General features: G+C 40.6%; 1 protein-coding gene across 3 annotated transcripts in view; it reads left to right on the top strand.

Annotated features, from left to right (window-relative positions):
* The window catches only part of ECHDC1 (ethylmalonyl-CoA decarboxylase 1), a 47,235-nt gene extending 25,822 nt beyond the window's left edge, over positions 1-21,413 (top strand). For 2 of the 3 annotated variants that reach the window (XM_077813027.1, XM_077813028.1), the window contains exons 3-6: positions 640-782; positions 4,887-4,939; positions 9,882-9,962; positions 20,295-21,413. In XM_077813027.1, coding sequence (XP_077669153.1) covers positions 640-782; positions 4,887-4,939; positions 9,882-9,962; positions 20,295-20,700 — 683 coding nt within the window. In that variant the 3' untranslated portion in view covers positions 20,701-21,413. The remainder of the gene's footprint in view (positions 1-639; positions 783-4,886; positions 4,940-9,881; positions 9,963-20,294) is intronic. The other variant, XM_077813029.1, reaches the window with a different exon arrangement.
* Positions 21,414-23,412: the final 1,999 nt, after the last annotated feature.

Below are 23,412 nucleotides of genomic sequence, written 5' to 3'. Positions count from 1 at the left end.
ATATTTGTTGTGTATATGTGCTGATCTTTTTGTACCCCCATTTTAATTTCTTTAGGGAGGAGGAGAGGGTCCATGTTCACCATCACTAGCTTCCTTCCTGATGATCTCCTTGACTTTGACTGTGTGTTTCTTCTTTCATCTGTTGACTATGGTTCTGGTCCAGGAAAGCACTTAAAAGCTTAACTTTAAGCATGAGTAGTTCCACTGAAGTCAAGTTATTCTTTCTATAAATGCAGCATGAGCATTGTGGAATATCCTTTCTTCACTAAAAATTCCTCAGGACGTCAGAAACTGAATTGTCCACCAAAAATGCTATGCATATCATTACTTCTCTAGGGAAGTGAGTCATACTTTGATGTCATTTATAACATATGCTTAATATTAATCTCATAGAAGTGCCTTACAAGTCACCACTCAAAGTTAAGCATGTGCTTAAGGTCTCTGACGTTCTATGCCAGACGTTGACCCAATATCTCAAGGTGTTGTTTTACTTTAAATGTTTCCAGCAATCATTTACTAATTCTCTGTTGGTATAAGGTATTCTTGGTGGTGCACAATTGAAATATCAAGCAGTACAGTAAGATTACACTCTGATTGTGTCCCTATTGACACAGTTGTGCTTTTCTCCCCTAATGACAGGCACTATGATGCTAGAACTCCAGGAGAGGGTAACTGAACTTGAAAATTGGAAGGATGGGAAAGGTCTTATCATCCATGGTGCAGAAAATACCTTTTGCTCAGGATCTGATTTGAATGCTGTCAGAGCAATGTCCAGCTCAGAGGCAAGTTTATTATAATATTATTATGTATTACTATTATTTTCCTTGTGTTACCATAGCACGTGGGAGCCTCTTTCATAGAAGAGCACCTCATTGTTCTAGGCACTGTACAAACACAGAACAACAAAATGGTCCCTGGCACAAAGAGCTTATAATTTAAGTATATGATGACACAACAGATGGATACAGACAAGTGGGTAAGCAAAGAAACAATGATAAAATATTAGCGTGATCAGCAGTAGTATCAGCACATTAGTGGCCAAGTGATTAATATACATTTTATTTTTGGTAGAAGATGCAATCTTTGATGTTCTGAGGAACTCTTTTTTTCAAGCAAGGATGTTCCACAGTGCTCGTACTGCGATTATACATAGAAATCTCCATTTATGTCACACGAGGGTTGTTATAATAAGTAAAAAGTAGCTGAAAGGTCTTTGCAAACCAAATGTGTGCCAACTTGTTCTTGTAGTTTGCAGATTAAGCTTTCTCTTTCATTCCATATTTAATAATTCTCGAAGTGTCTATTTCCATATAAAGTTTCTTTGACATTCAGCATTCTGTTTATACAAACTGGATCCACTGCAACAGGAGGGAAGGCTGATGTAAAATGGTCCTCAGTAGACTTACTGAGAGGAATGGAATGGATAGGTATTGATACGATCTTGTTCAAAGAAAGTACTTTCTCTCCAAGAAGCCAAATCACATACAAGAACTAAAATAAAACCACAAAAGCCACAAGAACTGGCCTGAGAACACTTCAAATACACTTTTTTGGCTTAATGACCGTGGCTGTATTCAAACCAATTTTTCAGATGTGAGAGATTGTTTAAAATTGCCGATCCCTGAAACATCCATCCACTGGGATTGAATATCTCTGAAAACGCTAAAGCTGTATAGCATGAGGAATAACATTTGTTTTTAATCCAGTCTTGCAGAACTCTACTCATTAATGAAGGGTGGAACATTAGGTTTTTGATCATCCGCATGGTGAAGGTGGGGGAATAGCTTTTGTGTCTGGTCCAGTACTTTTTTCATTGCATTTTTGCAAGGTGGCTTTTCTCCATGGCATTTCTTTTTTTTTAATGCAATTATTGAAAAACAATTTTTTATCTAAGTAATTTTCTGATTTGTTTTCTGTGATTTTTGTAGATCCAGCACAAATCTTGCATTTTTCCTCTGGTACAGAGAGGCAGAAAGATGGCCCAGAAAATTGAAGGATTTTCATGCCCTCTAGTGGCTCCTCCTCCCTGCCTATTTAATCTCTTCTAATCTGAAAATAAAAAATGATAGCACAGAGGTAACGCTGGCTAGGAGGCAGCCCCTGTTCTTTCCTGGGACAAAGTGCTTTCTGCATGGGTGTCATTGGCTTGTTGACCAAATTACAGAAAACAAATGAGCAGGAATGGCACGTTTAAAAAAACCTTGTTTTTCTGTGACTTTGCCTGCAGGAGCAGACCCTAGCTTAAGAACAGCAATACCCTTACTCTGCAGAAAACCACAGAGATACAGCTAACTGAAACAGAGGGGAAGCTGTAGTACAGTGGTTCCCAAACTTGTTCCGCCGCTTGTGCAGGGAAAGCCCCTGGCAGGCCGGGCCGGTTTGTTTACCTGCCGCGTCTGCAGGTTTGGCCGATTGCGCCTCCCAGTGGCCGCGGTTCGCTGCTGCAGGCCAATGGGAGCTGCTGGAAGTGGCGCAGGCCGAGGGATGTACTGGCCACCGCTTCCAGCAGCTCCCATTGGCCTGGAGCAGCGAATTGCGGCCACTTGGAGCCACAATCAGCCGAACCTGCGGACGTGGCAGATAAACAAACTGGCGCGGCCCTCCAGGGGCTTTCTCCGCACAAGCAGTGGAATAAGTTTGGGAACCACTGGTCTAGAGGGGACAGGTGAGAGGAATAGAGGAAACTCGCACCTTTTCTTGATCCCTCTCTAGAAGCTGTAAGGCAGTGATTCCTGAGCTGCGATTTGTAGACTACCAGTGGTCTGTGGGGAGCTTGCTTTAGCTGAGAGCGTAACCTAGGCTATTTGACTCTTACAGGAGCAGTGATGTTCTAATACCATCAATATGGTTTCATATTCTATTTTCTCTGTGAATGGGGTTTTCCTTCCCCCAATAAACTTACTTGTCTTTGTACCAACAGATAGTTCATTCCTATATTTTGTGCACTTTGATTCGTTTTCTTCTTACTCTGAGGATAGTAGTGAGCTGTAGCTCACGAAAGCTCATGCTCAGATAAATTGGTTAGTCTCTAAGGTGCCACGAGTCCTCCTGTTCTTTTAGCTAAAAGTGTGATTGTTCCAGCAGTCTCCAAAGAACATGTTTCTTATTCTGATCGAGTTCTGTGTCTGGTAACCTACTTCTTCTTTTCTTTCTGTCTTATCAGAAAAGTCTGTAAATATAATTGGTCAGAGCTGAGATAAGGTTTCTGAGAGTTCTTCTCATAGTCTTTCCATGTGAAATAGACAAATCTTTCTACCGCCTGATAGTTATTCTGAAAAGCTCTAGTAGGAAGAGATTTGTTTTTGTCTACTGAATCACAGACATGCTTATCAAAATGTTCCACCCGATTAATCTTTAGTTTCCGTTTTGACTTTCAGCATGAAATTAAAAGTGTACAAAAGTGCCAGTTTGAATGCAAGGACTCCACTGTGGTGTGATAAAGTATAAACAAATTCGTCAGGGACTATTTGTTTGGCTGCATCCTGTTGATTATAGCATATAAAATGCAGCACTCTGGTCTGAGCCTGAACATTGTCGTAACATCAATATCTGCAATCATATTGAATTTTTTCTTTTTGCACAATAATACTAGACATGATCAAATAGGGGCTTACTCCTGCACCAGATGGGAATGGGAGAGCTGCTATTGACTTCAATAGGTGTGAGATCAGACCTGTAATAATGGATAAAAATCTGATATTTTAAAATACAGTCATATGTACTGTGAAATGCCATTTCCAAGCAACCTTTGAGTTGTTATGGGACAGAGCCACATAAATGGACTTAAATGGAGCCATGACAGTTTACACTAGCTAAAGATCTGCTCTCATATATTAAACTGCCAGTTGTTTAATTCACGTGCAGTTCATACAGAGCAGTGGTGTCATGTTGTGCTCTCAGAAGCCCAGAAATAAATGGCAGAGTAACTGAAATGTTCTCGCACCTAGCAGGTGGTCATTCTAGTAACTACTTAAGACATGTTGGCAGGGCAGTATGAAATAAGCTTGACCTGCGTGTGCTATACTTGCTCTGAGTAGAAAACTTCAGTCAACACCGCACCTTTAACTAGCACTAAAACTTAGTCTGCAAAAAAATACATATGTAAGTGAAATGGAGTTGTTTATTCATCACATTAAAATTTGTTTTACTTGGAAGACTGAAGCAAAAATCTGTTTTCCTTATCCACAGATTTGTTCTGTCTCATCCACACAGCTACAGGAATAACTAGCATGCTCACTCTCTCTTAAGCAGAATTGAAACATTTGTTCTAGAAATACATATGTGCAATTCAGTGAATAGACTTTGCAAGCTGAAATAAAAGGGGAGACTAGTAGATGTTGTCAGAATTTTTTAATTGAAACATTTTTTGACAAAAATAAAATTTTCAATGGAAAATTTTCATCTTGGTCTAAATTTTCTGGTTTTTTTGAAAAGCAAAAATTTATACTGAGAACTGAAAATTTACACTCAACATTGAATTGAAAATTGAAAATTTCTTGGGGTTTGTTTTGTTTTTTCATAAAATAAATAAAATCAAAAATGTCCTGTGAAGGATAATTTGGCATTGTTTGACTAGCTCTAAATATTTTGAGTCTACTATCTTTGACAAATATTTTGTCAACTAACTACTAACAAATATTTTGTTACAACTGTGATAAATATTTTGAGTCTACTAATTTTGGCAGTCTCTTATCAACACTGGTCTTAATTTTAATCTCACATCAATATAAATCAATAGCAACTCCATTGATATCAGTGGAGTTACACAAGAATAAACTAGTTTGAAATCAGAATCAGGGCCTTAAGAGAGCAAAAGAATTTTCTATACCTTTACTGTATCTTAGGGTGGTTTTAATCTTTTTTTTTTTTTTTTTAATTCTTTATAGGATGGAATGAACATGTGCATGTTTATGCAAAACACCTTAACCAGACTCAAGAGGTAATATTTTCTCTTTCTTCTTCTCCATGAAGAAATCATGCAAGGACTGCAATGCATTTCTGGCTACATTTTCAGAAGTGGTCTCTAAATTTACATATACAGTTTATAATAGTGCAAGCTTTTGGAGCCCAAAATCTCATATTTGTGTGTACAAATTGGGTAGTGACATGTGTGTCTCTACATCTGATTTGCACGTACAACTCTGAGTTTTAGGTTTTGCAAAAATTTGCGCAGATAAAATTGCAGACCTATATTCGGAGAGCAGGCTGAAGTTACTTTGAAAATCTGGGTCTTCACATTTTCTATAGTTAACTCAGTGGAGGCTGGTGAGCTTTCAAAAGTGGGAAGGCAAAACTTAAACAGCCTATACAGGTGCATTATTTTATTTTTTTAGGTCAGCCACTTTATGGAAGGAACACGTGCAGATGAGGGGTATAGTAGTTCATCTTTACCACTGATAGTTTTTCATACTTGGTTTTTGTTCTCTTTTGTTTGTAGCATACCTTTAGAAATCAAGAAATAGTATTTCTAATGAGTCTGTGCTGTGGATTGTTTCTGTCCTTTATTTGTCATTAACATTTTTCAAGATGTCTGTTGGGGGCACTTGGAAGATAAAAGGGTTCTATATTTCCAGACGATATATGAGAGAGCATTGAGATGGGTTAACGGCCATGCTCCCCATCTTTCAGTAACCTTCCCCAGGAGATCGTAGACCTGTTATTTGTATCACAGCACTGCTTAGAGGTCTCAGGCAGAACTGGGACTCCATAAGGAAAAACTTTTTCACTAGGAGGGTGGTGAAACACTGGAATGCGTTACCTAGGGAGGTGGTGGAATCTCCTTCCTTAGAGGTTTTTAAGGTCAGGCTTGACAAAGCCCTGGCTGGGATGATTTAATTGGGGATCGGCCCTGCTTTGAGCAGGGGGTTGGACTAGATGACCTCCTGAGGTCCCTTCCAACCCTGATATTCTATGATTCTATGCATGTTGCATATTCTAATACCATCAGAATAGACAGGACAGACAAATGGTGGCATAAAGATATTATTTAACTGAACCACAGAGAGATTAAGTGATTTACCTAAAATCTCACAGGAAGTTTGTGGTAGACCTAGGAATTGACCCCATATTTTCTGATTTCCATCTGAGTGCATTAACTACAAGACCATCCTTCTTCTCCAATAAGCTCCTGGTGCCTCGTCTCTGTGAATACGAGACATACAGGCATTAATGCTTCTCTAAGGGATGTTTCTTAGGCACAATCGGAAATTGTTCCTGCTCCTGTGGTTTTATTCCCTGTCTACCCATGATGGAGAATTCTGAAGTTTATTTTTGCATCTAGGTTTCTTGTTTAACCTCACAATAAACTGTCCATTAACTCACTGAATTACGTTTAGTCTGGCAATTAGAGACAACCTACTGTGTAGAAATGTAAACTGGCATTGACCAATTGCTTCAATTTCCTGGTAGACCTCAAGTTGGTTAGTGTGATTAATGAAAGTATTACTGACCTTGAAGTAACAGTGGGACGAGACTCCCCCCAGCGGGTACAGGCAGATACAGCAGTCACAAAGGCTACAAACTGCTTCTGCCCTTCAGGAGTTCTGCCAGTGAAGGGCAGTTTCATTTATAAATGAGACTCTATAGGAGACGTGCAGACAGAGGCTGCCTAGAAACCATTCTGAATCACAGCATTCTTTAGGTTCCTAGCCACACTCCACCTCATCCAGCCCTGCCCACTTTCTATACTCTGATCTGAAGTCATCCAGTAATCTAGTGTTGCTGACCCCACCACCATTTCTTAATGGCAGACTTTTTGCCACAGAGGCCCCATAGACCAGGCTTCTTCTGGTGGAAAAGGGAAGTGGATCAAATTCAGTATTTTAAAAAAGTCATCCCAGCCTTCATGTAAAGCACTCTCCACCGAAATCCTCAAGATGTTGTGATAAATGAAAGGGGGGGAGGGGTAGTTCCCTTTTATGAACACCCAGCCAGCTAGTAGCTATAAAATCCCTCTTAGTAGCTATTCTCTAAGTGCTCTACCTGTAAAGGGTTAAAAAGTCTCACTGCTATGCATAGATAAAAGGAAGTGAGTGGGCACCTGGCCAAAAGAGCCAGTGGGAAGGCTAGAACTTTTTAAAATTGAAACAAGACTCCCCTTTTGTCTGTCTGTCGTTGTTCTTGGGGAGAGGCAGACAGGGAGCAGTTATGCTGTGAAAAGCTTGGGCCAGGTATGAAAAATTATTAGTATCATACCTAGAAACTACTCATCTGAAACCCCAGATATGTAAGTAGATCAGGAAATGTCTAGGAAGACACGATTAAGTTTATCCCTTTTATTTCTTTATGGCTTGTGGATTCCTTTGTGCTAACCCCAAGTGCTTTTGTTTTGCTTGTAACCTTTAAGCTGGACCTCAAGAGAGATATTCTTGATGCTTAATTATTCTAGTTTTTTTTTTTAATCTAGCAAAAGCCTAAGTCCGAGATGTATTTTCTTCTTCTTTTTTTATTAATAAAGTTTACCTTTTTTAAGAACAGAATTGGATTTTTGTGTCCTAAGAGGTTTATGCACATGTTGTTTTATTAGCTGGTGGCAACAGCTGATTTCCTTTGTTTTTCTTCTCAGCTTTTCCCTGGAGGGGGGGCAGGAAAGGGCATGAGGGTACCCCACAGGAAGGAATTCCCAAGTGTGCCTTCCTAGGTTCTCAAAGGGGTTTTGCACTTGGGTCGTGGCAGCATTTACCAATTCAAGGTCAGAGAAAAGCTGTAACCTTGGAAGTTTAATACAAGCCTGGAGTGGCCAGTATTAATTTTTAGAGTCCTTGCGGGCCCCCACCTTCTGCATTCGAAGTGCCAGAGTGGGGCATCAGCCTTGACAGATGCGCGTGTTATTTTCCAACAAAACCAAAATGACCTTTCTGTTGTAACCCATGTCCTCTGTTTCTCTTACCACCACTTCCAATGCTTGTAACTATCTGTGAGCATGTTAGGTTCCCACTTACGCGCATTGGGATACTGGAAGGTCTTTTATTTGTCTCTAGGGCACTATACGCACTTACGTGGCTAGATAAATAATTAACAATATTTTGTATCATTCATTAGCAGATACGTTTCACAGTAGCACAGTGGATTGTTTCACTAATGAAGGTGACACTCATAGACTTTAAAGCCAGAAGGGACTGTCGTGAACATCTAGTTTGACCTCCTGCACATTGTAAGCCACAGAACCTCACCCACCCACTCCTGTAATAGACCCACAACCTATGGCTGAGTTACTGAAGTCCTCAAATCATGATTTAAAGACTTCAGATTCCAGAGTATTTAGTTTAAGCCAGCAAATGACCCATGCCCCAGGCTGCAGAGGAAGGCAAAATCCCCCCAAGATCTCTGCCAATCTGACCTGAGGGAAAATTCCTTCCCAACCCCAAATATGACTATCAATCAGTTGGACCCTGAGCATGTCAGCAAGACACACCAACCAGACACCTGGGAAAGTATTCTCTGTAGTAACTCAGAGCCCTCCCTATCTAGTGTCCTATCACCAGCCACTGGGGATATTTGCTACTAGCAGTTGTAGAAGGCCCCGTGCCACTGAAGGCAAATCTCATCATACCATCCCCTCCATAAACTTACCAAGCTCAGTTGTAAAACAAGTTGGGTTTTTTGTCCGCACTGCTTCCCTTGGAAGGCTGTTCCAGAACTTCACCCCTCTGATGGTTAGAAATCTTCATCTAATTTCAAGCCTAAACTTGTTGATGGCCAATTTATATCCATATGTTCTTGTGTCAGCACTGGCACTTAATTTAAATAACTTCTTTTCCCTCCCTGGTATTTATCCCTCTGATGTATTTATAGAGTTCAATCATATCTTCCCTAAGCCTTCTTTTGGGTATGGTAAACAAGCCAAGCTCCTTGAGTCTCCTCTTGTAAGATAGGTTTTTCATTCTTCTGATCATCCTTGTAGCCTTTCTCTGCAGATGTTCCCGTTTGAATTCAACTTTCTTAAACACAGGAGACCAGAATTGCACACTGTATTCCAGCTGAGGTCTTACCAGTGCCTTGTATAATGCCACTAACACTTTCCTGTCTCTACTGGAAATACCTCATTTGATGCATCCTAGGATTGCTTTATCCTTTTTCATGTCCACATTGCATTGCAAGCTCATAGTCATCTTGTGATCGACCAATACATGCAGGTCTTTTTTCTCCTCTATCACTTCCAACTGATACATCCCAGGTTATAGTAAAAATTCTTGTTGTTAGTTCCTAAATGCATAAAATATTAAATATCATCCCATTTCTATTACTCCAGTTTACAAGGTCATCCAGTTCTTCTTGTATGATATTCCAGTCCTCCTCACTATTGGCAATACCTCCCAACGTTGTGTCATCCGTAGATTTTATCAGCACACTCCTACTTTTTGCACCAAGGTGGTGAGTGAAAATGTTAAATAAGATTGGTCCCAAGACCAATCCTGGAGGAACTCCACTAGTAAACTCCCTCCAGCTTGGCAGGTCACCTTTCAGTATGACCTGTTGTAGTCTCCCCTTTAACCAGTTTCTTATCCACCTTTCAGTTCTCATATTAATCATCATCATCTCCAATAATACACTAATAATTTCCCATGTGGCACTGTATCAAGTGCCTTACTGAAATCCAGGTAGATTAGATCTACTGCATTTCTTTTGTCTAAAAAATCAGTTATTCCGTTAGATGCTTTGTTCTCTTGGTGTTCCAGCTTGGTATAAATATTGCAGGGATCAGTTTTGTTCTGTTTACATGCACAGATTAAGAGATCGAAGGCATTTGAATGATATGACTTCTGTTTACTGAGCATTTACTGCAGAAATATAATGCTTGAGTCCTTTCATTATTTGTACATTGGTATTAAAAATATACACTCTGGGTACAAAAATCCTCTCTGTCTTTCTCTCTTGTGTAGGCTGCCTCTGATTAGTGTTGCAGTAGTTCAAGGAAAAGCTCTGGGAGGTGGAGCAGAATTTACCACAGCATGTGATTTCAGGTAGGATTAAAATCTTGTTGAATAGACTCCAGACAGGTGACAATGACTGAATAGTTGTCTCTGTGGGACATGTCATGTTTAAGGTATTCTATTCCACTGCTGATCACTGTCTTACAACCTGTAGGGAAATGGCTTTCTACTAATACACTAAAACCACCAGTTATTGTAGAAATATGAGGAATTAATAAATCCATGACATCTGCATATGGATTCCTAGAATGCACCAGGACTCATATCCGTGAACCCCAGGACATTTGTAATTTTGCGCACTTGCTCTGTACCATGTGTGGAAGAGAGGTTTGGGTTTCCTGACATTAGAAACAGGAGAGATGCTTTACCTGGTAGTTCCAGACTGCAGCTCCTGATGGGGGGGAAAGAACATAACCACCAGTGAAGCCAAGCCAAGCACCCCACACTGGGCAAACAAGGGAGCACCTCTTCATTCACTTGATGGGATCAGATATCTGTGAACAGGATGCTACCTCAGTGTTATTCAGACTACAACACAAATAAATTAAACTAAACAGGTCTTCATTTTAGGGTAAAAAGAGCTCAGCCTTTAGTGCTTCTTCTGCCACGTGACCTCTCTCATCTGCACTCTGGGCTCTGGTTTATGTCTGTTACTCAGTGAATACCCTCAGATACACCACTGCAGTGACTTTAACTATTAATTCTCTACATTACAGAAGGGTTAGTTCAAACTTCCCCTCCCTGATATGTAAGTATGATACATTGCATATCACCTTACGTCCCTACCTAGCAGCTGAATTTTTGTACCCTTAAAATGTACCCAAGCTGAGGAATCCATTGCCATAAGTAAAAAAAATTTGCTAAGTCCCCATTTCTTTTTAATGTTATATGAAAGGTTACATCGAGGATCGTTTTTTAAGCACTTGTTTCCTGGACTGTAGTACTGAGGAGCTGCATACAGTTTTTGGTGCATCAATATTGGAAAGATGCCAATAGTTGGAATTCAGGGGATAGCAAACGAGGCTCCAGTCCTGCAAGCTGCGCAGGGGTTTGTCAGCATGAAGCAGTCTGAAGGAGCAGGGCTTTAATTATTAGAGGCTGAAGGCAGAGTAGGGACCAAGAGACTAAAATAACTGTATATTTGTCATTAAGTTAAATGATGTTTAATAGGGATGTGAAAACAGTTTGCTGGCACAAGGAGCAAAGGGATAACACAGGTGGCTCCCTCTGAAATCAGTGGGAATTATCCATGTGCATCTAAAGGAGGAAAAACATAAATGCCTAAATGGAGGGGCTTAGGACAGTCCAGAGAGGCACTTATAAGCAAAGGTAATGGTATAAAAATGAGCAAAGGAAAATATATGCTGGATATCAGAAAGTACCTCCTGGCAATCAGTTCTATGAGAATTTAGAATAGCCTCCCAGAGGAAAAGGTGGAAGCCATTTCACTTAAGCCACTTGAAACTAGACTAAACCATGTCTTTATAAGTATCTATAGAGCTCTTAGAAAAATGAGACCCCAGTTCTAAATATTTGACATATAAAGCATTGACAGGAGCATACACTTAAGAGGACCTAAGATAAGATTTTCCTTATATCAATGGATCTATAAATGTACCTGCTTTAAATATCCTTAACCTTAGTTTGACACTCTGAACAATATGTAATATAAGTAAGTCCCATCTGGTAGTACAGAATGCATCTTTTGGCTTTCTAAAAAACAATTTAATATTCTCTAGTCTTACTGCAGCAATGCAGTTTTGATACACTGTACAATTATAATCACTGTCAAGTAGTTTGTAGGAAGTGGGCAGCTGGAATTCCTTTCATATTCTGCCATAATTTTCCTAATAGCTGTAGCTGTGGATCCATCTTCCATCACTTTCCAACACCCCAATCCAGTACAACTAAATAACAGCTATGCAGAAGCACTAGGTGGGATTTTAATGAATAACAAAGGCAAGATCTTGATTGGGATAGGGGGTTAGAGAGAGAAACAGAATCTACTGCAGATGACTTCTCAGGTCCCTTCCAGCCGTATTTTTCTATGTTTCCATGATTCTGTGATATTGGGGGTGAAATAATGGCTTCACTGAAGTCCGTGGCAAAACCTGGGTCAAAGAGGAGGTTAAGGACATTGAAAACAAAGAGGTTTATTCGTTTTCTCAAGTAAACTATCTGTTCCTTCCTTTTTTTTTTTTTTCTTTTTTTTTAAGTTATAGATCTTGGCAATTGTACAAGCTAAAATTGGAAGTTGCAAAACTGTTTCCATTTTCAAAGTTACTGAAATATTCACTACTCAACTAAATTTTTCTCTGTATGTTATCTATCCAGAGGCCTTGTGTACACACACAAGTTGTACCACTTTAAGTATACCCGTATAGTTAATGTGGGACAACCCCCGAGTGTGGATGCAGTTATAGCATTATAAAGGTGCTTACACTGCAATATCCTATTCCAGCAGAGAAGAGGAAGAAGCTATGCCAGTATAAGGCACCATTATGCTGGTATAACAATGTCCACACTAGGGCTGGTACAGGTAAAACTGTTTCAATTAAAAAAAAAAAATTCATACCCCTAACCAACATAGTTAATTCAAATAAAAATAGTTTGTAGACCAGGCTTGAAGTTGGTTTCTGAAGTTTGAACAAAATCCCTTCATCTTTTTTATGTGATGGAAACTGAGGAAAATAAATACTTTTATCTCTGTAATAAGAAACAAAATTCTAGTGTCCCCTCACTACTGTTTTAAACTGAATTACCTCAAATATATATGTGTGTGTGCGCGCATGCATGTGCTCATTGGGCATCAAAGATTTTTAGTTTAGTCTAATGAAGCTTGACTTTTTGTGACATTATTGCACATTTTCCCCAGCCAACTTGACAGGTCTGGAAGTTGCTGTTCCCAAACCCTGCCTGAGTCACTGTGCATTTGCAATTTTACATGAGATTGTAGCACTCATTGAAAAACATGAATGATTATCTATTGTCGAATCACCTAAAAGCCCCGATCAATGCATTTTACAAAAAATATGCAAAATGAAGACAATTCCCTGCCCCAGGACTGCAGAGACTTAAGCACATGCTTCTTTTAAGCCCTATTCATAAAGTAAAGCGCGACATAAATCTTTACAGGATTGGGGCCCTTGAAAGCTAACGATCTATGATTGACACAATGCATCAGATGAATAAACAGAGAAAATGGAGGTAGGTGAGGGACAACTAATAATAAAGACATGATGATTTGCACAGATTAGTAGTCTCAAGGAACATAACTGCTGCCTTAGGCAGCAACAGCGAGTAGCAATTTGTAAGCACCATAGTGCCTGTCTTTCATTGACTTCAATGGGAGTTAGGAGTCTAACCTGCTGAAGAACTTTTGGAAATCCCAGTTGCCACCTATCTGCATCCTTAGGCACCCAGACACCTTTGGAAATCTAGCCCTAAATCACTTTTGAAAATGGGTTCCTATGTCACTTAGGGCAGGTCTTCACTACCCGCTGGATCGGCGGGTAGTGGTCGATCTATCGGGGATCGATTTATCGCGTCTCAACTAGACGCGATAAATTGATTCCCGAATGCGCTCCCCGTCGACTCCTGAACTCCAGCTCGCGAGAGGCGGAAGCGGAGTCGACGGGGGAGCGGCAGCGGTCGACTCGCCGCCGTCCTCACGGCCAGGTAAGTCAACCTAAGCTACGCCGACTTCAGCTACGCTATTTGCATAGCTGAAGTTGCGTATCTTAGGTCGACCCCTCCACCTCCAGTGTAGACCAGGGCTTAGGCATTTTTGAAAATTTTGCCCTCTGTCTTATCTCCTTCCCTAACACACACACCCCCAAAGATCATGCAGTCACAATGTGGATAGATGTGCCAGTGCCCTGTTAATCCAGCCTCAGAGAAACTGTCTTCAGCCAGATGACAGCAACAGTAAAGGAGGGAAATTGCCCGTCCTCATAACATTGACCTGAATTTGGTGTAAAAATCTAATTGGGATCATTTAAATGCAAACATTACTAAGCACCACTCAATTCTATTCATTTTATAAAAGAAATAAAGGAAATTGAACAATTAAAACAATTGTTAAATGTAACATTCATATTGCACAATTAAAATTACAAGGAACCCAGTTGTCGTATCATTACTTTGGGTGAGCAGTACCTTGCCTCATAAATGTTACCATTGATTTAAAGAGGGACTTACTTGCTGAGTGATCCTTCTCTTCTGTGAGAGAGATAGTGGTAGAATCTGTCCCATAGCAGGAAACATATAATGCTAATATCTTATTAACAATGTTAAATCAGCCAAGTTCCATGTATATGGTGTTTTTTATTTCTGTATTTCTTGTGAAATATGTAGCTTAATGTATTATTGTTTATGGTATAAAATGTGAATCATAAAACATAATTCTTTGCTCCCAAGAAAGCTATAAAGACATTAGTATTCTGAAGCAAGCTTTTCCAAGAGTAGGTTTCATAATGTTAGAACACACTAAATTAGCTTCTTTGAAAACTTTTTGCTTTGTGTAAGGATTTCAGCTTGTATTTCTATCAGAATCAGTGTTTAGGTAAACAAGATGCTTTTTATTTGAAATAGTAGCTCTTTTCACAAGGCAGAACATGACATGAATTTAACAAAGGGCATTCGCATATTCATGAGCTCTTCTTTGGAAGTCCAATCTGACAAAGTACTTTTAACCAGATGCAGTACGTTTCCTGGGGGAGGGTTGGGGGCCAAAAATATCCAAAAAGTCACGAAAGTGGATGTTTTCGGGAAAAGGAATGTTGGTTAAATCTAGGCATGGGTTCTGGTAACTTTAGCTGTTTGTTTAATATTCCATAGGTCATCTGATTTATTTTAACCATGTACATATTCCTAAAAAGTCAGTGCACAATTTTAAAATTTCACTGAACATCCATGCATCACAGCACATTTGTTAAAAACCCTGGGAGGTTTCTTAGTACAATTTTCTGACAAATTTTCAAAGAGCCAGTTTATAGCTTTAGAAGTTTCAGATTCTTCGGAGTTCCAGGAAGCATTTCCCTCAAAATGCTGTTATTTTCCTTGGTCTGGTACATTTGACTGCTGCTTAAATAATCACAGCAGTGTTAAGGATGGGATTTTTTTTCCCCTGAACTACCAGTATTCATTTAATTTTGTTGTAAACAGGTTAAATGCCCATTTTGCTTGGAACAATTTATACACACATTGTCTAGAATTCCAATATATGCAGTTCTCAGAGTTTGGTTTTAATCAAGATTTAAATAACAGCAAAACATAAACTTCATTCTAAATTTTCTTTCCAAGCTTGGTTGTTCCTAGGGCTTTACCTTAGTACTAGTTCCTTTTCCCTCAGAAAGAAAGTCAAGGTTGGAGCTAATGAGATCTACTTGGCAGCATGAATCAGCTGTAATGACTACGAATTCATAACTCCGACTCCTCCTATAATCTTCTTTGTCTGAAAATCTGCCTATGAGTGCAGTTGCCATATTGGTTGTGTATACCATTGCCTCAGTTCCACTTTCGCTGAAATCCTCCATCCAGGCCTTCAGCTCTTCCTACTTCAGCTACTGCAACTCCCTTCTCTATTGTCCCACAAACCCCAATTCTCCAGACATCAGAAGGTGCTGAATGCAGCTGACTGCCTTCTCACGTGTTCAAAGAAATGTGACCACATCACCCCAAATACAATCAACTTCTATGAGAATCATCTTCTAAATAATCCTTATTGTTAAGCTATGATCTTGTCTGTAGCTGCCTCATCATGGACTTGGACTCTGTTTGCTCACCTCTGAAAACTGGGCATCTTTTGTTAAGTTTGGCATTAAATAAGAGCCACTGGAAATTTTGTCCCTGATTCTTATTAATCTGCACATTCCATATTAGGATCCTACTGGGGGATCGGGGAGAGAAACAAGTCCATTGCTTATTTCATATAAATTATTTCAAGTTAAACTTTAAACTTGAAATGTTGTTTGGGACTTCAAAGAAAATATATTATGGATTAATTCAACAACTGGAAACATTGTAGGGTCATGGGAAAGGAGTTGTAAGAACACTTAACTTAAAGTGTAACATGAATGTGATTTCTCATATTGGCAGTAAGCCTATTACTTTGACCCAGATGTTTAGAAGAAGTGCCCAAAACATTCTGTACTAGGGACTGTCAGGTAGAACTTTTTTCTTTTTCTTTTTTTTTTCTTTTTTTCATTTTTTTGTGGGGGAGGGGGGGTTCTTGGATATCATTTTAACTTATTTAACTCTTGCTAATGAGGCTATTATTTTAATCACTGAAAGAATTTATGAGGACTGCACTGTCCTGTTGGTTTATTAAAATAGTAGCTGAGACCTGTCCCTTTCTTTCAAGACTCTAGATTTCAGCTGCTCACCTTTGTGAGTTGTGTATTGCAAGCAGGAGAGAACCTGACTTTGCAGAACCTTCTGTTCATTGACCCAGAATTTGGGATTGTAGAACTGCTTGCGGAACTTGCAGCTAAAAATATCCCTCCGTGAGGGGGAGGTTTGCTGAAAGCGTTTAAAAATATATATCTCTGTAAATTAAACTTTTGGCATAGTTTGATTTTGAGTGGTTACCATTATCATTTTCAGCCAAATGAATATTTGTGACCAGAAGATTTTCAAGAAGAGCAAAACTGGTTTTGCTTTGTTTGTTTAATAATACCAGCCTTCCCCTTAGATAATCAGCAAAACTCTGTAGGAGAAACCTTTTTGTATATCAACATTACAATATTTTCACAGTAGAATTCTCACTTGGTGTTACAAGTAAAATGGACCTGCTTTGCTTCCTGTTGTCCCCAATGGTGAAGCAGCAGTAGTTGTAATGCATAATTTTCTTATTTCTTCTCTGCACAGAGCAAAAACACAAAGGGCTCTCCAGAAAAGGGAGGGGGTTTACTCATATAGTTGAGCATTTATGGGAAAGAGCATGGAAGTCATGTCTGTCAGACATCCATAGTATTGCTATAGTTTGAAAACCTGCTAAATGTTAATAACTGGAAGCTGTTGATTGATTTGAATGTATAATATATAATTTGAATGTATAATCAAGGTTTTTGTATCCCTTTAGAAACCTAACTAATTATTCAGTTAAAACTGAAAAGCAGGTGAAATTGTGACTCACTTTCTTTAGGATGAATCTCATGCGGTTATCTGTTGTGAGAAGAAGGGTCAATTTTGATAGATTGAGTGTAGGGTTATATGGTCAAATTTCAGAAAAATCTGTGGATGATTAGATAATCTCTTTACAGAATACCAGCATAATGAATTGAAAGTGTAGGTAGGGCAGACAGAGACTGAAGGAATACAACAACATGCAGGTGTAAAAGGAATAATTAGTCCCAATTTGCTTTTTAGAGGAGACTCTTACCCTGGAGGATTGAATTCTAACAGCATCTCGACCTCTGTCATTAAAATCAAAGTGAAGGTTGCAAGCTGCTGATCAAATGCTTTGCTGACTAGATGAATTATTTTAGTGTAGTACTTCATATTTCTACTGTATGACATGCTTCCCGCTGCACACCGCTACGTCAAAATTGATCAAAGACTCCAAAAATCACTGCATTATAAATTTCTTGTCCTGAGGTAAAATCTCATATAAAACATTCTAGGTAATGTAACCACAGAGGGTTTTTAAATTGTTTTTGTAAGTAAACGGCCCCAGTAATCTGAGTATAGCATTCCCTGGGCCAGCTATATGACAAGGGAAGCATTACCAGCCCTCAGAGTATCTTGCTGTGACGCAGGGGAGTCAGATTTAGTCCTTAGCTGGACTACTCCCATTTTGGATGGGCAGGGGCTGGGAATACTCCAGAAAAAATACTCAGCCTGTGGCAAAAGAAACACCTCACACAGCTCTTGAATAATCCCAACCCAATTGGCCAATGCTCAGAGCAGCAAGAGGAATGCCATCGCTGTAGAGGAAAGGGCTGACTTTGTATGAAAGTTTTCAACTCCAGCCCTCTTCCCTCCTGTACGTGTGACATGTGCCCCTGCAGCAAGGAAGATATGTTGACTCCAATAAGGGCATAACCTCACAGGGAATTGTAGTGAAATAGCTATTCCACACGAGCTTTCCATGTAGCCACATTTATTCCTCATCATTAAGCAACTTTTTGCTTTAGCTTAATCCACTTCCAAATTGGATTAACCTTTGTGGTTATGACCTGCTGTCAGGGTTGTCTCAGGTATCTCCCAGACCAGGAACAATGGCTCCAATTCAAGTGAAAGCACCTTGGGACAATGGGATGACTGAAGCATAGGGAAACTAGACCAACCAGGTTTCTACACAAAGCTGAAATTTGGAAAGGGGGAAATCCCCAAATGAGAGAACAAAGAATTTAGGTGTTAACCCTGGTTCTTAAAAGCAACTGAACTGAGGCAGAGCCTGGGGCGGAGCCAGGGGAGCACCCCCTGGCACATTAGAAAGTCGGTGCCTCTGTGGGAGAGCTGTCTCCCATCTGTTTAGAGTGGCTTCATCAGACGCGGCACAGCTGTACGAGTGCATCTGTGCTGATGTAAATTTGTAGTATAGACCTGCCCTGAGATTCTCAGAGGGGCTCACAGACACTTGGGCAGGACAGAGGAAGAGAGCAGCATGCGGTCTTTTTATCTCTGGGGCCAGCGGAGGAGGAAGGGAACAGGTTGCAGAGCAGGGGAAGAGAGGAGAAGCTTTGAACAGGAGTGGGGATGCTGCTCCTTCGAGGATCCTCAACTAAGTCTGAAGAATGCTATCATGTGTCCCTGAAGAGGTGACCTATAAACCCAGAGTGCCCATGAGGTTGGAGCTCTGGGAAAGGGCGAACTCAAGCTACTGTGGAGTCTGGGGAATCAGCACTGGCCTTGGGTAATTGGGCCATGTGGTCCCATTTCTATGAAAGGGTAACGGTGAGCCTATAACTAGGAAGTGTGCCATAGAGGCCAAGAAAAGCGACAGTCGTGCAGCCTAGTCAGATCATGGGAAGCATAAGGGCACACGGGCCGAGTATGGTGGGGACCGGAACACAATAGTCTAGCGAGTATCCAGCAAAGGGAGTTTTACCAGGGCTGTGTGATAGCAACCAAAGGATATAGGGTCTGATTTCCAACTTTCAGAGGTGCTGAGCGCCAGTTCCGTCCTTAGGATTTATGGGGCCCTACGCAGTATTATTAAAATGGTGCCCCTATGACTGACGGCAGCCCGGGCTCACAGCCAGGGGGAGGGGAAGGGACGAGGCAGCAAAGGATACCAAGCCATCTGGCCCGTTTCATGGCGGCGGAGAGTCACAGTTCCCCACATACCCTCTCCCTCACACAGAATGCACTGCGCCAGCGCATTTGGATCTGTGAATACGGCCCCTGCCTAAGGAGATTTCAGTGCGTGCTGGGTGTGTGGGAACCGACCCACTCTTACCTGCTCTCATGGGCGGTGGGTGAAGCTGCCGCTTGGGAAGGCTAGCTCCCCAACCCACCTCTTCTGCCTGTGGCCCCACCCATACTCTGGCCCTGCCCTCTCCCCACTGTCTCCCTCCTCTCTTCCCTGCGCCTCCCTGATCATTCCCCTTCCAGCCAAATCCCTGAACCCAAATGAAGCAAATGACATTTGAAAAAAACGCTTTTCTGCAATTTCTTTGTAAAGAAAATGGAGCATGTTTTCTACTGCATGCCAGATGGTGAAGACTGGACATGCAGAAAGTATCTAATTAAAAGCACTAAATTTGGGAATAAAAAATGTCAGTCACAGGTTTTTTGATATATCCTGAAGTTTGTCAGAGATTTATTTGCAAAAACTTTGTAGTAAGGGCAAGTCAGCAATTACATACTATAAAATACATCATGCAGCTCTTCTTTGTTTTACGTTTTCTTAATCAGTATTTCTAAGCTGATTTTTATATTTTAAATGTACTCTTAAGCCTTCATAAAGTAATCATTTTTACTTTTAAGTTACTAGATCCCCTCCAGAGGAAGACTTACCAGGCTGCAGCAGCCAGCTGTGGTGGGAGCCTGCAGGAAGGGTCAGAACAGGGATAGAAGAGGCAGGAGGGTGGACACTAAGATCCAGGTGCACCCCAAATTTTCGGGTGCCCTACGCAACCGCGTATGTCTAAGGACGGCCCTACTGAGCCCTCACAACTCGAGCTGAAGTCAGTGGGAGCTCAAGCCCATGGTGCTTAGATAGGTTCCTGTCTGGCATTAGGAGATTCCAGGTACAAGATGCTTAAGCGGCTGGACAATATATGTGATAAGCACGCTATCCAGTTGCGGGCTTTACTTTTGGGATAAAAAAATAGTAAACATTGCTCAACTCTAATGTGGGTCATATAAATCACGTGTAGAGGTTAACACTGAATATTTTTTTCTCACTGATAGGTTAATGACTCCAGGAAGCGAGATTAGATTTGTCCACAAGCAAATGGGTTTAGTACCAGGCTGGGGTGGAGCAGCCAGGCTAGTACAAATCGTTGGCGGTGTCGTTGCCCTGAAGCTGCTAAGTGGCGCTCTCAAAGTGGATCCTGAGAGAGCAGTGCATCTCGGGCTGGCTGAGGAAACTTTGCCTTCTTCAGATGAAACCAGATCTTTAGAAGAAGCCCAAGCATGGCTAAATCAATATACAAAGGCTCCGGCCGAAGTGATTCAGGCTGTGAAAAAGGTGGTCACAGCAGGAAGAGAGCTACAACTAGAAGCTGCCTTGCGGGCGGAGAAGGACATTTTTGGAACCGTTTGGGGTGGGCCTGCCAATTTGCAGGCCTTGGCTCAAAGCACAAAACGCAAATGATTAACTGTCAATGCATAAGGAAAATGTTTTTGATCTTTTGCAAACAAAGCCTCCACTAAAGCAGGTGTTTATTTGAACCATTTAAGAATTTGTTCATTTAAACTTGCACTCACATTCCTAGCTTGCATATCATGGAACCATATTTGGTGTACTACCACAGAGAGAAATCCCCAGTGGATACTTTGCTGTTCCAATCACAGGTAGAATGGAGATTAGTGAAATTAAAGGTAAATTCTGTGCTGGGAATTGAACTGTTACCCTCTCGGAATGAAGTTGAAGTCTATATTCTTGCTGCATTTTGAATTATTCGTTTGTGAAGGTGCTGGGTTGACTGTACTAGAAATAAAGCCTATTCATCAACTGAACAAGTGCATCCCAGGCAGGAAAGTACACTTCCCCAGAACTTGCTGCCAATGTGCCTCAAATCAGTTTTGGTGGGACAACCACTAAGGTGACAGGGTAGTTTGTTTTCCGTCTTCAATCAATTCTTGGCCTCTCTGCTGAGAACGCAAACCAGGACGCTAATTGTAGTGATGGTTTTTAGAGGTGAAGGACTCCACTAGCACAAATAACTTCAAATAAGACAGCAATTTTTGCTTTCTGTTGCCTTTCTTTGGAATTCTAGCATTTGCTTTTGGGAATTGTTTGTTAACTTGCCCCTGTACATAACTTTTTTGTGATTAATTTTTCATTAATTTTCATAAAGAAACAAATAATAAAAAATACAGAATAGTAAATGACTTACAGTTTATTTATATCACCCAATACTGCACATTTCATGGGATTGCCAATAGAATTATGCAGTTACACAACTTCACAACTTGTCAAAGCTGCAATACAAAATCAGACAATGTTACACAGATGTAAGATGTTATGGTGGAGGTTATAATAATAATAATAAAAGATGTACATAAATAGGGAGGAATGGGGAGGTGGGAAATGGGAGGGGAACAGTGGAGATGTCAGGTGGAAAGGAAGTCTGATATTATTTGAGCTATCTCGGTATTCTTTATCCAAATGTATCTAGAAATGGGGGACAAATTTCAAATTCACATAATTACTCTCTACATCTATAAGCTTTCTTATTCTTATACACCTATAGTCTTTCTTTCACTACTCAGCCAGGTCAAAATACCACTGCTCTAATCTGGGTATAAGCCTACTACATATTTATAAAACCATCTGCTTCGTAATCATTGCGGTCCTCAAGAACCAAACTGTTTGTGGTGGAGTTCAACCCAGCATAGCAGGTACATAACCTAGGATATAACTTTCAGCTGAGGTTTGGTTGCTGAAGCCAAGCACTGTTGTCACTCTTGTGTCCACCTCTTTTCCCTGATTATTGGACAGTCCCATAGCATGTGCACCAAAGTTCCTTTCTCCTTATTTACAGCACTAACAACATCAGAGGACAAGGCCCGCATCTTGCACAACTTTTGTGGCATCCAGTATATGTTGAATAGAATCTTTTGCTGTATCAGATGTAACCTGAGTTCCACAGAAACATTGTTAACATTCTGTAATATGCCTTGCCACTAGGATCATTTTAAGGCCTGTGTTAGCCCCTTTCTCACTCTTTCATAAATAACCCCAAACCAGTCGAGTTCCGCTTAATTAGTAAAGTAGACATAGTGGACATGGGCCTAGGGAGTTTATGAAACATTTCCAGGATTCCCAATTCTTCTGACAGTCCTAGGGCATCTGGACCAATCTGTAGTTAGCAAGTGTTTTTGTTGTAAATACTGCCACTCTGCTGAGGGTGTCAGGTTATAGCTTTGCTTTAGTGTTAGAAAAGAGGCAAAGCCCTCATCCTTGACAAAGTGGGAAATGATGCCCTTGTTCAGACAGTTCTTCCACATTATATCTTTTTCCCAGTTTGCAAGACTGGGTTACTCCAAATTGGTGCTTTTGCGTAATGGTGAGGATGAAAGACCTGAAGACCCAATGAGCTAGATCCTCAGAGGAATTTAGGCACTGCCGTGCTGAGTATTGCAGTGCCTAACTTTCGGTGGCCTGCTGCCCAGTGGAACTCCCAGCCCCAAGTTAGGAGCCCAGGCTTCTCATGCATTGTACTGGGGGAGTTAGCAGTCTAAGAAAGGAATTCACAGAAGCCAGTAAGCTGAGCAGGGAGCCACCTAAACTAGCCAGAAGTGAAAAGGTGAGGAGAGGGATCAGCACAGATGCTGAAGCCCCACTTCATTTTAAGTGTGATGTGACTGTTGGCATGGCATTATCCATGAGGGGCTGTTGGGTAATTCACTGTGTATTGGTATAGAAAATAGCATGACTGTGTTGACCTGCAGAGCGTGCTGGAAAATCACATCTCTTCCTGCCCCCTACTAAAGCTTTTGAAACAATGGGATGTCAGATGGTTGGGGTATTTTCAATCTTTTCTGTTTATAGTTGGATGGTTAATTCATTCTTGTTACTGTGAGGACTGACAACTAGATTTATTTTTGATGTGCGGTTTGCATTAGTAAATAAATGTGAAACTGCCTAGACCTTCAGACAGGCATTCTTTGATTTAGGTTTACCAAAAAAAAAGAATTATTTTGACTTTCAGACTTGTTGACTTTCAGGTTGTTGCAGGGCCACCAGTTACAGTTCATGTGGAAGTGATGCAAATAAGATACAGATGTGATTGAAAAACAAACATGGAATCCCAGGATCCCATATTTTATTAGCAACAATAGATCCCTGCAGAAAACTATA

This window comes from Eretmochelys imbricata, chromosome 3 (assembly GCF_965152235.1).
Source record: "Eretmochelys imbricata isolate rEreImb1 chromosome 3, rEreImb1.hap1, whole genome shotgun sequence".
Lineage (NCBI taxonomy): Eukaryota > Metazoa > Chordata > Testudines > Cheloniidae > Eretmochelys > Eretmochelys imbricata.
This window is presented reverse-complemented; position numbering and strand designations above follow the sequence as displayed.